Raw genomic sequence first — 17,440 nt, 5'->3', positions numbered from 1 at the left:
TGGCTCTGTGTGATGTCAATAAAAGAGGCTATAGGCTCCAGCTCCCTGTGATAGGCAGTTAAAAATGGCCACTTCAGTCTGAAATGTCATTGCTGTTCTTTTGTGTCCAAGGGGCAATTTATCAGAAGAAATCTGGCTTAAAGGGAGGGTGGGCTTGAAAGGAGAGGGACTTAAATGGCCTGTTTTAGACAGAAGGTGGCCTATCTCCTTGACCAAACCAAAGCTTGACAATGGCACAAAGCTTGCAGAGTCCAAGAAAGAAAAGCTAGAAACTGGCGCAATAGATTCCATTTAATCAGTACCTCTTTGAAGATGTAGTTAGATTAGCAGACATTTATTAATCTTCTTTGTCAGTGTCTAAAAAATGTTTCACAGTTTGACTCTCTCTTCTTTTCACATCCCAGGGTCCACAAGGTTTCCAAGGTAATCCTGGAGAAGCTGGAGAGCCTGGACAATCAGTAAGTATCCCACCCTCCTGAGGTTTTGCATGTCCCCTCTAAACCCCTAAGCCTCTGTTCTTATTTCTTTTTTCTTTTTCTTTTTTTAATTTCTCATGGCTGCTTGACTTGAGCTGCTTTCTTGTGACTGCTTGTTTTTAAGGGGGGTTTTCAACCATAAAAATGCTTGAAATTCTTCAAATGATAACATAAAATCCCCCCCAAAAATTTTTTTTTAAATAATAATTTTGGTACAACATGTATGAAAATGGGCACAAGAACAACCCAAGAATAAAAAAAATAAAAACCCAGAGAGGTCCAATTGTCCGGAGTGTGTTTAAACACATTTTTTTTTATTTTAGGTAGTTTGGCTGTGGCTTACTGTACATACCTGTGTTGCATGTCACAGTCTGTTAGTTTTGTCAACTATGGCAATATTGAAATTATGAAATATATAGACCTTGAGATATTCACATTAATATCTGTCTCATATTTTGAATAAAAAAGGTCAAATCGAATTCTTCCATTATTCTTGCAATCATTCCTTTCATCACATATTTGTTTTTACAATTATCCTCATAAAGTCATCTTGGAGAGGAGATTGCATCTCTTCCAATCAATTTTTATTTTCTATTCCTACATTTGCTTCTCTAAGTTTTTTAATTTTTTCTCCTCATTCCCCCAAAGTTCCCTGACACCACACCACCAACCCCTTCCCTGTACCCAGTACTATTCACTCAGCAGGTAGACAGTGCAAGGTCTCCCCACTGCTGTGTTAATCTGCTCATGTGGAGTCTAGATATGCAGACAGAACGTCTCTGAGATGCCTTTCGCTTTTAAAAATGTGCCAGTGCATCGTTAGGAGTGATTAAAATCAAACTTCCTTCCAGAAAACAGCTTGACAGTTGTAGAGGGGTGAAAATGTTGGCCAAGCGTAAAGTCCAGTGTTCGCTACCTTTAACTGGCTAAATCATGGAAAATCGCAGATCAAAGAGGAGGCCAGTGCATCGATAGAATAATAATCAGCACTTCTGTTCTGTGTCATTCACCAAAACTGTACTTTTTGTGCAGCTGCTTAGTCATGAGACAACCCAGGGAGGAGAGAAAGAAAGCCTGTAAAAACCTGCAAACCCTTCCTACTGAGACACAGAATACTTTGATAGTTTTATTTATAATTATTAATATTATTGCATAACTTGTACAATTAGAAAACAATTCCCATTTCAGATTAACACAGTATGGTGTCTTTTCTAAATTAAGGTGTTCATTATCTTTTTTTGCATAAGTAAAGAATATTGGCGGCTTGCATCAGTGAGTGTAACACTTAAACTGTGAAAACAATAATCAGGGTCACTAATCGGGTCTTTAAGCCCATCTGTGACAATCAGAGCTGATTGTCAGAGGAAACAGACACCAGCTATGAATGCCAGTTCCTATGGATTCAAACGTAAACTGTGTAATGTTGCCCTCTGTTGATTAGGAATGGTAACAGTTTCTCACCTGTGCTCATTTTTTCTGTTTCTAACAGGGACCCATGGGACCCCGCGGCCCCCCTGGACCTCCTGGAAAACCTGGAGATGATGTAAGTGTGACCGTTGCAACTAAAATGAAATGCCCCTTCTTTGCAAGGTTATATGAAGTCAGTTTTGTAGTTTTCGGGGTGATGTAAAAGTGTCCTCTATCAGCGTGTTGTCAGAGCTGCTGCATTAGCAGGAACAAAAAGATGGAATTAAGTTTTCATTTTTAACCTTGTCGGGACACTCTCGTGATTGCAGCAGCAGGACTTTCCAGTCCGTGTCCTGATGCATCGTCCACATAAACAGATGAATATTGTCTGTGATACTGTTTTATATGAGCAAATCCTTGTTCTGTATAGAAGTTTGGACTCGATTAGTTTTTTGCGGTGTTACTAGTTGTTACTCCTTTAGCTGTAACAGCTCTGCAGCTGACTGAAGTGTTCAGCAAATCTTTCTCAAAGTGGATGCGGCTGTACGCTGTGAATTCAATCTGCAGAAGAATCTTCAAACAGCATTTGGACCACAAACATTAAAAAGTAATTCCTGCTTTTAGCCACATGATGGCAGCAAATGTGACATTACACGCTGTGTCCACTAGGGTGCTCTTTATTCTTTTTAACTACATACAAGTAGATGAAAAATACACAGACATTTTTATATGTAAGGAAAAATTGCACAAAATAAGAACTTTAAATGCAGTTTTACTTTGTTTTTTCTTCACTGTTTCTGTCTTTGTCTTTGTTTTAGGGTGAAGCTGGCAAACCTGGTAAATCAGGTGAGCGTGGACCTTCGGGACCTCAGGTGAGATACTCCAGTCAGCTGATGTTGATTCCAGTTAGATGATGAACTATTAATGCATTTAAATGCAAACTTATTTAAATCTGTAAATTAAGAAAAAAAAATAATATTTCTCGTTCTCTTTGTTTGCTAAACTGGACTCTTTGTATTTGTAGAGAAAGTAATTTCCTTTAAACTCTTAGCTTCATGTTGATTCCCTCTGTTTGTGTTGGTCTACATCTGTTCCTTTCATGCCACAGGGAGCTCGTGGATTCCCGGGAACTCCTGGTCTGCCTGGCATCAAGGGGCACAGAGTGAGTCTGTTTGTTGTCCTAGAAATTCCAGCAAAACCAGGCGAGTATTTATATGTCACGTAACCTGGCGTCTCTGTCTTTTAGGGTTATCCAGGGCGTGACGGTGCAAAGGGAGAGACTGGAGCTGTTGGTGCTAAGGTGAGATGGAGTGATTTTTCTGACTCAGACCCACAGCTTGTGCTCATATGCCTTCCTCTGCTGAAGATGACACTTGTTTAATCCCCCAAGTTTATTGTACAGTAATTGTTGCTGAGGTAATTGAATATATAATATGTAGCTCTATTATACTGTAGCTTAAGATTGCTGTACGATAATGACAGTTAAATCCTCTGTTCAGGGTGAATCTGGTTCTCCTGGAGAGAGCGGCGCTCCCGGACCAATGGTATGAGTTGTGGGCATTACACACACACACACACACACACACACACACACACACACACACATGCACGTACTTGTTTTTATATCTTAGTGAGGACATTTAATTGACATAATGCTTTCCCTAGCCGTTTACCCTAACCATCAAAAATGAATGCCTAACCCTAACCCTCAGCCTAAAATTAACCATAACCTGTTGGTCCCCACAAGTATAGTAACATTCCAATTTTTGGTCCCCACAAAGATGTCAAAACAGGTACACACACACACATTCGGTAAATGATGGTAATGGTGAGAACTTCTCCTCTTCTTATCCCTCACAGGGACCTCGTGGTTTGCCTGGTGAGAGAGGACGTCCTGGAGCCAGTGGAGCTGCTGTAGGTGCCATGTTTCTCTCTAAACTGTGGTGTTGGAAATAAACTTAATAGAATTTGTAACAGATGGTTTGGATTGTCACCCCTTCTCTTTGTTTAGCAGTAAAGAAGTAAATTTAGAGCATTTATCAGGTGCTTCTTTTAGGCAGTTATGGCAATAATTCCATTAACCTTTAAACACTGCGTTGCGTTATTTGTTGATTATATGAAATCATTTATCCAGCTGTGTTATTTCCTGACCTGTCCTCATAATGCACTGTTCACTTTATTCAGGGAGCTCGTGGAAATGATGGTCTGCCCGGTCCTGCTGGTCCACCTGTAAGTGTCCTCTTAGATGTCATGTAGTTTCCTTTTATTTTGTCCATATTTGCATTCAGATCTGGTAGGAAATAGTATACATGAAGTCAGAGCTGTGTTTCTCTACATGCACATCTCCACAGTATGATAATATCTGATCTTTCACACCTGGATGTGTCAGTGATTAATATCCAAGCTGACAGGCTATTTTCTCTCTGTAGGGCCCTGTTGGACCTTCCGGAGCTCCAGGCTTCCCTGGCTCGCCCGGTGCAAAAGTAAGTCACATGTTTATCTAAATGAAGCTCTCAGCACCTCTTCATATTCACCTTTGTGTTGGTTATTCTGTGTTGCACTGTTTGCCTTCTTTCTTTCCATCAGAACACTGCCAGAAAAACTAAAACTTGAGTCACTTCTTTAGGATTTTTCTGCACCAAAATAAAGTTAAAGTGAATATAGTTTTAGGAAGATTTTCTTTATATGAGGAAAAAAGTTATTATCTCAGAAAATGTCTGTACCCAGCTCAGGGAGGATTTTGTGGGGACAAGATGAAATGCTTCAGTGAAATTGGAGATGCCTGCGCTGCACTGAAAAGTGCTTTAAACCTCCATCTGTGTGGAAAATTGGGGAGGAGGGGGGGTTTAAAGTGTTATTTTCCCTCTCTCACTCCCCTTACTGTCTTTTTTCTTCTTTTGTGTCTCTGGTTTGCATCTGATTTATTTCTCCTCCATGGCAGACAGGCTCAGATCTGTGCTCAAGGGGCCTGTGCTGGTGGTTTGCTTTCTTCTTCAAGCCCCTTGATTGTTTAAGAAATCTTACAGGAATTGCAAATGGAGTGTCTCTTTAGAAAATCCAGGAGTTTTTCTTTGAAATAGCGAAGGCAAGCTAGGCTCAAAATGAGGAAAGGTGTGTGTTTGGAAATTTCATCATGTTATATTCAAAAACACGCACAGTATAGTTTTATGTTTATCTGCAGAAAAGTCTGAATGGCTTTATGTACGTTTATGTTTCATGCCTTCGATGCTTCCTAAACTTCCTAAATGTGTTCATGAGATTTTTCCTCATTTCAGTCCCTTCAGTGCTGGCACAAAAAAAGCTAACAAGACAGAAGCAACATACAGATACGAGCCTTCACTGAATAAACTAATGAAACCATCGTTGTGAACTTAAAAAATGTGAGATGGACAGTTTTTCTTCAGCTCCTGCTGCAGCTCAATTCTATTATCTAACAGCGACTGAGTTACTGGCTCCAGTATGCTGAGATTTTCTTTCCCCCACTAAAAGTAAATTTAAAAACTACAAATTTGGCAGAGGTCTCCTTTTGTCTTCATCTTTAGAGCCAGTAAATTATTGACATTTACAAAAGGCTGTAACATCAATATTTTTTGCACATACCTTTGACCTATGTGAGGTTATAGTTACTACTGCATGTGGAAAGCCTGCAAAGCAGCAACAATGATAAAGACATTTCATGCATCAGCATGAAGTTGCACACTGCCACTGTGGTATAATCTCTGGCTTGTGTCCACAGGAGGTGGGAGCTCAGAATATTGAGTTGGGCTTTTTAATACTGAAGCACAAAACCTTGAAAAATCTTCTCCTCCTACTTCTAATCCTTACTCCTCGATAAGGCACAACAAACAGAAAAAATGGCTTCAGAGCTTCAAGCTGAATTTCTCACATACATAAAATTGTTCATAGAGGGATCATTAACCCAAGCTGTGATTCAATTCAGTTCAATTTTATTTAAACGCTGTAGCTCCAAATCACAACAACTGTCACCTCGAGGCCCTGTATGCTGCTGGATAAAGACTCCTACTAGCCAGATATTAAAAGCTTCCAAAAGCAATAAACAATATGAATATTAGAGATATATTAAACAAAGAAAAAAAAACAGACATACCAAGGGAAGTAAGATGGCAACAGGAGAAAAGTTAAGATAAATGAGAAGAAAGCCTTCTGCCAGAACGCTCTGAAGGCAAACTCCTCCCACGACCCACAGGCAATAATAAGTGTCGTTCACAAACTGTATATAAACGATGGCATTAGCCACCAAGACTTCACACAGGTTCTGTCTTTAGGGCTCAAGCTCAGCATTTTAACTGTCACCATCTAGGTGTATAACAATTACACTGTGCCTCTAACCAAGTTGATGCCCTGCTGTTTTATCTATTTTGCTTTAAATGGAACCATAATTTTCAAAATAAACACAGTGCTGTTTTCAGTAAGAGTTGGAATAAATATTTGAGCCCTTAAAGTCTTCAGGGAAATGATTACTGAGAGGATACAGCAGGAGAAGTGATCCTCTGGGCTGTTTTAAAATAAATGTCCACACAATCAGACTTGTTGTTTCTGTAACTACAGATGTCGCTCCCTGCTGGTGATGAGAAAGATCATAATACACATTAAAAGTCATATATTACGTTATTACATAAATCAATTAAATTAAACTAGTTTTTAAAAAAGTTTTTTAAAAAAGTTTTCATTCTTCTTTTCAATACTATCTACATTTGTTTATTAAAAGCCCATCTGGAAGTCTTTTTCAGTTACTCTGTGTACTCTGCTTACACATTACTCATCTTTCCTCTGTGTTGTGGATCAGGGAGAAGCCGGACCTACTGGTGCTCGTGGACCTGAGGGTGCTCAGGGACCTCGTGGAGAGTCTGGTACTCCTGGATCTCCTGGACCATCTGGCGCTTCTGTAAGTGATGCTAGAACTCTTTATCTAAATCTGTCAGTTCATGACACTTTCTTTTTTTATGTGAAAAGTGCAGCTCAGTTTCTTTATTACATGTTTTTCTCAGAAACTTGTCAGACCTGTCTTTAGTGAGCAGAGAGAACTGTGCTGTGGAAAAGCAGCTGTTTGCTATAGTTTAACATTGTTTGGACAGACTGTTGGTAGACCCACCCGCACCGTCCTGAGCCCCTGAATCCTTCTATCAACATCACCTGACATTTTCAAATTAATAGGATTTGATTAAAGACTATTTTTTTTGCAGGGTAACCCCGGTACTGATGGCATTCCTGGAGCGAAAGGATCTGCTGTAAGTTTAGCATTTTTACCTTTTTTGTATTTCAAAGTGCCACCTGCTCACTTAACATTTTCATATTTAGACATGCAGGTAAGTTTTTTCTTGCAACTTCAGAGTTACTCTACCGTATCTAATAATATTTGCATCCTATACAGAACATTTACAGTGATCTCTTATTGAATCTGACCAATTAAGCAGAGAATGATGTTGAGCTTTCTATTCCAGCTTTAAAAGCTGAGATGAAATACTTCTGATTCAGTGATCAGTCAGCTGACTGACTTCACATCTCTCTCTGTCTCTTTTTTATAGGGTGCTCCTGGCATCGCTGGTGCTCCTGGTTTCCCTGGACCTCGTGGGCCTCCCGGGCCTCAGGGAGCCACTGGACCTCTTGGTCCAAAGGGAACATCTGTATGTACTGCATGAATCATTCATAAAACACAGGATGCCCCCTTTATTGGAGTTATATTACTTTTAATCTATTTATATATCTGAATGTATTCGCAGTTTAATTGACCACTTGATGTTTGTTGTCCATTTCATATCCCAAATAATTAAAGCAGGTCTTCAAAACATAATAACTCATGCATTGTTTCTCTCTCTGTTTCTCTGTTTAGGGAGACCCGGGTATTCCAGGGTTCAAGGGAGAGGCTGGACCCAAGGGAGAAATTGTGAGTTTTGTTTCCTTCGACTTGTGTCTGTATTCCCTGATCAGTTCATCAGCAAAACTAAATTCATTGATACAGTACTTTGTGGAAAAAGCGGACAAACACTTCAGACTATGTCGTCTGGCAGACCTAGTACACATTTCCACATAGTTTAGGAACGCAAACCTAACAAAACCTATTAATTTAATATGTAAAAATACAACATATTTTTCTCGTTTTGTACTAACCTTGTCTGTTATTCATCTGATTCCAGGGACCACCTGGTCTTCAGGGACCAAATGGCCCACAAGGAGAAGAAGGCAAGAGAGGACCCAGAGGTGAGCCTGGTTCTGCTGGACCACGGGGACCCCCTGGAGAGAGAGTAAGTGCCCAGCATGTTTTCTTTTTCCAGTTCTTTAAAACATGCTGCTCGGGAGCTCTTGGGAAAGTAATATTAAATATATCATAAAATATCACAGCGTCAGGGTTTTCCTACAAAAAAACTTACTGTTATTGCTTACTCTGTGATGGATGGGTGTGTATTCGTTGGGTAAAACTTTGCAACCCATTTAAGGCCCACTGTGAGAGTGGGATATTGCTATTTTAATAAAGCTTAAATCTAATTTTGTGTTTTCAATTTAGGGAGCTCCCGGTAATCGTGGTTTCCCTGGTCAAGATGGTCTGGCTGGTCCAAAGGTAAGCTTCATGACGCTTTCACTGAGAGTCCAGAGTTTTTGTTTGTGAAAAGGAAGTGAAGTGCTCCAAACAGCCAAAATGAGCTGTGTAGAGCATGTTTTAGGCATCTGGTGTAAAACTGTATATGTGAATAAATGTGTGTGAATACATTCAGTTATATGTGATACACTCTAACAGACATTTAATTTAAACATTTCCATAGGACAAAAAAAATGTTTGTGCCATGATGTTATTATTATATCATTATTATTATTATTATTATTATTATCATGTATTAGTGTAGGTTAGTGTAGAGGTTTAATAGTAACATTTACTTCACTGAGTGATAAAAGCATTTCCAGTCTGATGGTGATGATATAAGCTTGTTAATAATTGGTGAACTTACGCCTTAGAAGACCAATTAAGCAAAAATAGTTCAGCATACTTTGAAATAATAGTACTTCAAACGTAGACTAGAAGCCATCAGAAAACCTTGAAAACGTGTGTAACTGAGATACTCACGTCTATATTTTACTTTCTTGGTTGATAGTTTTCACTGTGAAAGCTAAAACTACAGAAACTGTTGGAAAAGTTCTAAAGAATAGGATTATTTCTCAGTTTAGCTGTTTGTTTTTTCATAAATGTATAAATCCTTTAAAGTTCCAAAATATATTTTTGTCAGAAAAGTTGAAATTTTAAAAAGATAAATAATCTGCACATATTTGACTTCACTGTAAAAGGTAAAACACGATGTATATGAAAAAAGCAGCTGACCTGATTTCCACAAAGCATTTCACTGAGCGTAAATTGACTCTGGTCTCTATGATGACTTCTCTGAGAAATCATTTTTCCCCTCATTAACTCATAACATTTTTTAAATCAAGTTAAATTGCACAAATCAGCTGGCAGATTTTAAAACGATGCGGTTAATGAGGCATGTCTTTGGAGTTCACTCTGAATTCACAAATTAATGAAGGTCATAATAAAAATGTTATTTTCCTTGAAGAGTAAAAAAAGTGCCATTTGTCAGCACACTTATTCCCCTTTGGCTTCATCTGGCACTCTTTAGGAGGCAGCAGTGATGCACGCAGCCTCCCACAAGATGGCAGCATAGCTCACAAACCCATCACGCACACTGACCTACATGTCCCAAATCACCAAAGACAACATCTCGTTAAATATTATCTTTCCGCGGACAGTTTCATTTATATCACAAATAATCTGTCTGAATTTAATCTTCTCATCTCCTGCAGGTCAATGAAATTTGTTCATCCTACTAAAAGAGAAACTAATTTCCTCTGAACTCTGAGATATTTGCCGTTCTCTGTGTTTGACTTGTGATTTACACTCTTCCTCATAATACAGGGAGCCCCCGGTGAGCGTGGACCCTCAGGAGCCAGCGGTCCCAAAGGTGCCAGCGGTGACCCCGGCCGCCCTGGAGAGCCTGGTCTGCCCGGTGCCAGAGTAAGTCCTCCTCTACAGTGCATTATCACGCCTAGATGCTGGTGATCTGCAGAAATGTGCTTTAAATTTCCACAAATCTCAAAAGTGTTCAGAAGAACAAAGTTTCTATATTTGGGATGTTTTTTAGATTAGTTTCTCTTTCATGAAGGAGTTCCATTGTGTTCATTCAAATGGATCAAGCTGTGTTGTATGCATAGATAGATAGATAGATAGATAGATAGATAGATAGATAGATAGATAGATAGATAGATAGATAGATAGATAGATAGATAGATAGATAGATAGATAGATAGATAGATAGATAGATAGATAGATAGATAGATAAGTTGTATTTCCTCTTGCAAATATTTAATTTCAGCTGCAGCAGTAGATTGTTTGTGTGCAGTCACCAAAATGAAATTAGAAAGCAGAGTTAATGAAGCCTGTGAGCAATCTGCTCTCATTCATGTTTCCGTTCTTAGTCATTTCCATCAGCAGGTGCTGCTTCCTGCACAGGGGGCTAGTCAGAGGTGTAAAATCAGTCTCACATGGTGCCATATGTTCTGTAATCCCACCTTTCTTTAGCATATGTCTGCAAAGAGATGCCCGATGACTCATCCAGATTTAGCCAGTAATTCTCCTTCCTTTCTCTGACAGGGTCTGACTGGACGCCCCGGTGATGCTGGGCCTCAAGGCAAAGTTGGACCTTCTGTACGTTCATGTACACGTTTCTTGTTGTAACAGACATTAATTAGTCGCTGTTGTTTACTTGTAAATTATTAGAAATAACTACACGCTGTGCATCCGCTTGCTGTATTAAAAGCTGTGTGTTATTTTTAATATCACATGTGAAACAACCAGGGAGAGACTTGTAATTTTACCGAATGTGCTCTCATCACATAATGACTCATGAGTGGTTTCATCAAATTGAATTGCAGGAAATTTATCCGCCCATTATCCGCCAGCCTTATACTGTAGCTTACTTCCACATTCACGCTGAATTCAGGGGGCTGGCTTTTTTTCACTTTCACTTTAGGCTCCGTTTGCCACACAGTCTCCTGGTTTTAAGGATGATATTCAATCCTTATGTTTATACACTTTGTTAATAGTGACGGTGGAGCTGTAAACTCTGTAAGCTGCACTAAGACCAGAACCATTCACTGAAGCTTTACTATTTAATTTAAACACCTAAAAAAGAAATAGATTTGAAATAGTGCAACTCACATTTATTTGATAAAACATACATTTCTGCATAATGATTTCAGATTTTTAATATTATGATATTTGTCTAAATGTGCAACAAACAGCTAGATTTTTTGGTTGGCTTACTAAATGATTGGTATATAAATGGATGTAACATTACTGAGGGATTATACACAGTGTGTCATGAATTTTGCTGTATATTAATTAGATTTTGTAGTCACATTTTTCATTTTGTTAGAGAAACATATGGCAGTTATTTTCCGTTTGGCTTGACTTTACTCAGGGAGCACCTGGTGAGGATGGTCGTCCAGGACCTCCTGGTCCACAGGGAGCCCGAGGACAGCCTGGAGTCATGGGATTCCCTGGACCGAAGGGAGCAACTGTAAGTAAAAAAAAAAAAAAAGTACCTTCTATATGGGAGTAATATTTCACAGTGTGTTGCCATGTGTTTTATTTGTCCTTCCTAAAACATAAATGCATGATTCAAAACTGCACAGCACAGTATACCTGTTCAGCAACATGTGGAGTGCTGCTGAGTAATTTTATATAATTTAATGTGCATCATCACCTGTATCCACCTCTCCTCTCAAAATAGGTGCAAAGGGATCAGCAGTAGCATTTTCACTAACCACTGGATTTTATTTCTGCTTTGTAAGGGTGAACCTGGCAAGTCTGGTGAGAAAGGACTGGCTGGAGCTCCTGGTCTGAGAGTACGTTCATCGTGTTTCCATTTTATGTTTTAAAACTAACGCTCCTCAGATTGACTGCTGTGTTTTTGTGAAGCATTAATTAATCACGTGCATAATAACAAAAACATGTTACGCTAAAGTAAAGTCTGTTTTTAGAGCCAAATATTTGTGATTATCAGAAACTATAAACTTTTGATCAGGTTCATTTTTAGAGTTTTTGTTGAAATACAGTTTCACAGAGTCCAGCTTCAACATGAGAAGCCTCAGTTATATATCTGTCAGATGTCTGCCAAGTTAAGAGCATCACCTTTGGCTTTAGTGCTGATATCTGTCACACCTCCTCCTCCACCTCCCCACCCCATCCTCCTCTGGCTCTCTCTTTCTTCCTCTCCCCAGGGTCTGCCCGGCAAAGATGGAGAAACTGGCTCAGCTGGACCCCCTGGCCCTGCTGTACGTATCTCTATCGCGCCCATGCCACTTTATATACCTTCAACACTGATATTATCTTATCCCTTTTCTACGTCTGCACTTAGACGCAGTCTCTGTTATCTCCATTTCCCAGACTGCTTCTATGAGAGCTCTGTCTGGAAAAAAAAAGTCCTTGACCAAATTGTCTGTACATCACACCATCACTGACTTACAGACTTTCAACTTCTTTTGAAGATTATGTTTCAGCAAACTAAACAAACCTTTTTGAACTAGAGAACATTTTGTATATGATAAATATTTTATTCTTATAATGTTTACCAAGAAGTGGAAGGTTTTGCAGAATTTTCCCACCATTTTAACTGTCAGCCAGACATGAAATTGCACAATTTTAATGAATTATATAAAGTGACTGTAATTATGACTTTTAGGGTCCTGCTGGAGAAAGAGGAGAGCAAGGACAGCCTGGTCCCTCTGGCTTCCAGGTGAGTCTGTATACTTAAAGCTTTGCTATAACAGCTTTGAGCATATATGAGCAGTTGTATCGCTACTTTTATATTGTGCAGTTATACATAGAAACTTCCGTTTATTGCTTTTCTTCTGCTGAGCAGTGCCAGAATTGGGAACCACCTATTTTTTCTATGAAATATATGTATCATTCCATAAAAGTATATTTTAATGGAATGACACATATTTAACATGCATGTTAATTACATGAATTAAGTGTTGTGAGCATACAGGAAACGTGTGCCCGGTAAGATTTAAGTTATGTCTACTGTTTAGTTAGAAAACTGCAGCTAAAGGGGCTCAAAAGCTGAAACTGGGCACCTCTGTCACAGAGTCATATGTTGGGTATGAGTGTTGCAGAACGGCTCACACGTATGGTTTCACTTAGATGTGCCAGACTTGCTGGGCACATGTATCCTGTGCAGCAGTTTTACTTAATCTTGCAAAATCTAAAGACATTTATAATCCAAAGTTTTCAAAACTGTGACTTTACATTAGGTCCTGCTGCAGCAGTGCAACAAATTATAGTTATTGGTGACGATACAGGAAACGTTTGTTCTGCCAGCTCAAATGTTCCTTTTCAGTGTTTGCTACTGGGCCACCTGCACATTACAGCTACAGGAAACTGTTGTTTTGGAAATCGATACCACGAAGCTCCCGGCACACAGTTCATGTTCTGATGTTAATGCCAGAGGAGTCTTAGATCTCTGCTGTCAGTGAGTCAGCAGAGCTGGTGACTTTCACACACGATGCTCTGCTGACTCTTCCCAAACCCGCTCTGTGACTTTACATGTGGGAGAAATTTCACAAACTGACTTGTTGCGAGTGGCATCCTGTTCGAGTACCACACTGGAATACGATGAGCTCTGTAGAGCAACCCATTCGTTCTTGTAAAAGCAGTCTGCTGGCTAGGTGCTTGAATTTATACACCTGTGGCAACGGGACTGAAAACACCTGAATTCACAGATTAAGAGGCGTGGTCTCACACATTCCTCCATATGCTCCCTTATTCAGAAAGGATGGCCGCAGCAGGTGGCACTGCATATTTAACAGGTTGGCAGATATGTTTCTTTACCAGATGACCTTTGTGATGCAACCCCAGAGGAAGTTGTATCCCCTCACAGGACCAAGCTGCGGCTCTTTCACTTGTACATGTCATTACTGAGTTCCAGTCATAGCGTCACCTTTTAGCAGCAGAGATCTTTTCCTAGCATATTAACAATTTCCACAATTAGCTTATGAGTTTTCCCTGAACTGTGTTCCCATGGCAATGCAGTAAATTAAAATGTTTCAACATGAAAAAAAGAAGATGTTGTTATTCGACCACAAATCACCTGATCTTTGCCAAGTTTCCTGTGACAGAGACACATACTGACAAGAAGATGGAGTCATACGTGACAACCATAATTCAGTCCACAGGAAGTGATATGTAACTCCTGTCAGCACTGCAGGCCTGAAGACATATACATGCAACAATAACACCCTCTGAGTGCTGCACGAAGCGCAGAGGGGTGCAGACTTGAATCTTCAGTTTTAATGCTTCTTCTCTCCTGCACACAGGGTCTTCCTGGCCCTCCTGGTCCACCTGGTGAGGGAGGAAAGCCTGGAGATCAGGTTTGTGCACTTTCATGATAAAATAAGATGAATAAGACAAAGATAAAAAGTATACAAAGATAGAGTATAAATAGAGTATAAGATATGAATTTATGTACTTACTCCAAGGTCATGATTCAGATTAATTACACAGGTAATTAAACAATTTAAGCGCTGCTGCTTTTTTCCAACTTTATCAGCGACTGCAAAAGTCTTAAGACTTAAGATGTCGTCTAGCAGATTTCTAAACTCTTAAAAATATATAATTACATATCTGCTTTTTGGCTTTAATTGTTAGTTTGGTTAGTGCTATGAGTATAAAGCATAACTAAGTAGCTCAACAGTGATACTTTTGGAGGTCTTTTAGCTTCTCTTTCTTTTCACCATTCAAGGGTGTTCCTGGAGAGGCTGGACCTGCTGGTGCCACTGGACCTAGAGTAAGTTCACGATCTTAACATAAGATTTCATTATACTGTGAGCTGCTGATTAACATACATGCCGCTGATTGTCACTGTGCTACTATTCAGGGAGAACGTGGTTTCCCTGGCGAGAGAGGAGCCGCTGGCTCTCAGGGTCTGCAGGGACCCAGAGGTCTGCCTGGAACTCCTGGAACTGACGGACCCAAGGTGAGTCCAGCAGCCAATAACAAGCATGTTTTTTTAACTGATTAAATGTTGTTCCCTGAGGTTCACCCAACCCACTGCGAAACATGGTGAGATTTTTCAATATTCTTATCACAGGCAGCAGAAACACAGCAGTCTGAGCGTATAATTGAATATTAATTAGCTCAAGTGTTTGCGAGTTAAGCTGTGTGTACTCAGCATTTTAGCGTATATGTGGTGTTTTCAGCCTAAAATTAGAGAAAGTGGGCAACATCATTCCTCACTCAGCTGCACTGAGCAGTCTAGTTAGTATATGACAGTATATAACAATAAAACCTCTGCTCACATTTTTTTTGAAAATGAATCACATCGCATTTTCTTTAAAAAAATGAATCAACTCAAGTGCCTATCAGGTCCCAGACTACAGGTCATAATCTAAACTGGTTCATTTATAGTTTTTATTTTATTCCAGTAAATATAAGATACTTTGTTGTCATTGTACAAGAATGTACAGCAAAATTACAATTAAGTATAAGGAGGATTAAAAAGAAAGCACAAACACTAATTCCTTTCCCTGATAGAACATTTGGAAGTATTGCATGACAGGAACCATGCTAGGTAAAAATGTACATGCTATCTAACCATCACCTAAAATCAATAAACCAAAGTTGAAATACACATTGTAAAAACTGAGACTCTTGCTTCTTTGGGCTGCTCCCTTGAGGCAGCTCTGTATTCAAACATTCACTCCAGTCCAGTATATTCACCCTGCTATCCACTGCACATAGATACCATCTCAGCCTCGTTTCTCTAACTTTGTCTCCAGACACTCATCCTGAGCTGTCCCTCTGATGCACTCATCTCTAATCTTGTCCATCCTGGTCACTCCTGATGAAAATTTAACATCTTCAGCTCAGCCTCCTGTCTTTTTGTCAGCACCACCATCTCCAAACCACACATCATACCAGTCTCACTACCATCTTTTAAACCTTCCCTTTCACTCTCTCTTTACTATCCTGCTGTCACAAATCACCCCTGACACTCGTCTCCATCCACTCCATCCTGCCTGCGCTCCCTGTGCAGGCTGTCAGCTGCTTTAGATAAATATAGTATGGTAAAGACTGAGATGCAATGCAGTTCATTTTGTTAAACTTAAATTATGTACAGTTCCTTCAGATTCATATTTTTTCTCACAGAGAAACAAAATCCATTCCAAAGATATATAGCACAATATCTAAACATTTTTTAATCCCTGTGTTTGGACATTCAGAGTTCAATGACAAAGTCATGTCTGCGGGCACTGTAACCACGAGGGACACGCTTACAGTGTCTGCAGGGGAAAATCAAAAAACTCAAAAATCTGATGGAGTGGGTTTGTTGCAAAATAATAGATGAGGGTTAAAAATAAGTAATCCATCCTCAATTAAATATTTAACAATGTTATTCTGCAGAAGTTATTAAACACCAACGTTTGCTCACGTGTGTGCTTCAGGATATCGACTGAACCTCACACTGACTGTAACTGAGGTGTCTACGGTGTGGCTGGACTGAAGCAGAGCATTTTTCTTTCTTTGGTTGAGACAGAACAGCTTTTTCCTTCATGATCTAATGTTTGCATTTGTCTTTTTAATAACACACGTGCCTGATAAATGTTGGTGTAAGGTTGCTCCTGTGCAGGTTGTACTGTTGAGCTATTGCTAAATCAACAGAGTTACATTTGAACACCATTCTCTAACCTTGATAAGCTTTTTTTTTGCTTCCAAAGCTAAACTTTCAGTCTTTCCTAGACTGAGTAAAAGCCTATTTTCCCCTAGAGGCTAAAAAATTCTAATTCCTGAGACAATTTAAGTTCAGCATCCTTAGGTTTTTTTTAATTGACTAAAATAGTAGATCTCTGATGTAATTCAAAAAGTGGAAAACAGAAGAAAACATATTTTTGATAAGCTGTGCTTTACTTTTAAACTTTCTTCCTTTGGGTTCTCGTAAATAATTGCTTTATAGATATGAGTCACAAGCAAACACGGTTTTGTCATAAGCCAGAAAAGTTGAGGATTAGTGGTTAGAGAGCCATCAGTAACTAGAATTGAGAGTCAGTCAGCAGTTCAGGTCTGGACGTTTGTTTTATTTCTGTCTCCGTTCCTCTCTTCTCAATTTTTCATTCTGTTTTCTGCATTCATATTATTTCATAAATGTATAATACTTTAAAACAAAATAAAATATTTCCTACATTCACTGCAGCTGATGGCTCAGTGTGTCTCCAGTCAGGCTATACACTCACTTGCCATCTGTCAGCAAATTCCAGCCACTGCAGTGATTTGTCACAATGGCACTGTGAGCAGAGGAAGAGCTCAGAGAGGCTGCAGTTCCCACTTTGGGATTGTTATCTGGTTTCAATCCCAGTTCATAGGTTTTCATCCCCAGACAGAAGTGGTTAGAGGATGAGGATTATAGACTGTGAGTGTGATGGTGGTGACGATGAAGGAGGGATGAACCAACAGTCTGTAGAAAAGCAAGTTTCTGAAAACGATGCACAACGGT

At 39.4% G+C, this 17,440-nt stretch overlaps 1 protein-coding gene across 1 annotated transcript in view; it reads left to right on the top strand.

The window, feature by feature from the left end:
- col2a1b (collagen, type II, alpha 1b) overlaps window positions 1–17,440 on the top strand; it is a 45,587-nt gene that overhangs the window by 11,396 nt on the left and 16,751 nt on the right. The window contains exons 10-33 of the mRNA XM_031740407.2: window positions 405–458; window positions 1,966–2,019; window positions 2,702–2,755; window positions 2,992–3,045; window positions 3,130–3,183; window positions 3,383–3,427; window positions 3,744–3,797; window positions 4,068–4,112; window positions 4,313–4,366; window positions 6,691–6,789; window positions 7,088–7,132; window positions 7,430–7,528; window positions 7,735–7,788; window positions 8,039–8,146; window positions 8,407–8,460; window positions 9,805–9,903; window positions 10,540–10,593; window positions 11,369–11,467; window positions 11,742–11,795; window positions 12,171–12,224; window positions 12,632–12,685; window positions 14,268–14,321; window positions 14,693–14,737; window positions 14,828–14,926. Of these exons, the coding sequence (XP_031596267.1) occupies window positions 405–458; window positions 1,966–2,019; window positions 2,702–2,755; window positions 2,992–3,045; window positions 3,130–3,183; window positions 3,383–3,427; window positions 3,744–3,797; window positions 4,068–4,112; window positions 4,313–4,366; window positions 6,691–6,789; window positions 7,088–7,132; window positions 7,430–7,528; window positions 7,735–7,788; window positions 8,039–8,146; window positions 8,407–8,460; window positions 9,805–9,903; window positions 10,540–10,593; window positions 11,369–11,467; window positions 11,742–11,795; window positions 12,171–12,224; window positions 12,632–12,685; window positions 14,268–14,321; window positions 14,693–14,737; window positions 14,828–14,926 (1,539 nt within the window). The remainder of the gene's footprint in view (window positions 1–404; window positions 459–1,965; window positions 2,020–2,701; window positions 2,756–2,991; window positions 3,046–3,129; window positions 3,184–3,382; window positions 3,428–3,743; window positions 3,798–4,067; window positions 4,113–4,312; window positions 4,367–6,690; window positions 6,790–7,087; window positions 7,133–7,429; window positions 7,529–7,734; window positions 7,789–8,038; window positions 8,147–8,406; window positions 8,461–9,804; window positions 9,904–10,539; window positions 10,594–11,368; window positions 11,468–11,741; window positions 11,796–12,170; window positions 12,225–12,631; window positions 12,686–14,267; window positions 14,322–14,692; window positions 14,738–14,827; window positions 14,927–17,440) is intronic.

This window comes from Oreochromis aureus, linkage group 5, assembly GCF_013358895.1.
Source record: "Oreochromis aureus strain Israel breed Guangdong linkage group 5, ZZ_aureus, whole genome shotgun sequence".
Taxonomy (NCBI): Eukaryota; Metazoa; Chordata; class Actinopteri; order Cichliformes; family Cichlidae; genus Oreochromis; species Oreochromis aureus.
This window is presented reverse-complemented; position numbering and strand designations above follow the sequence as displayed.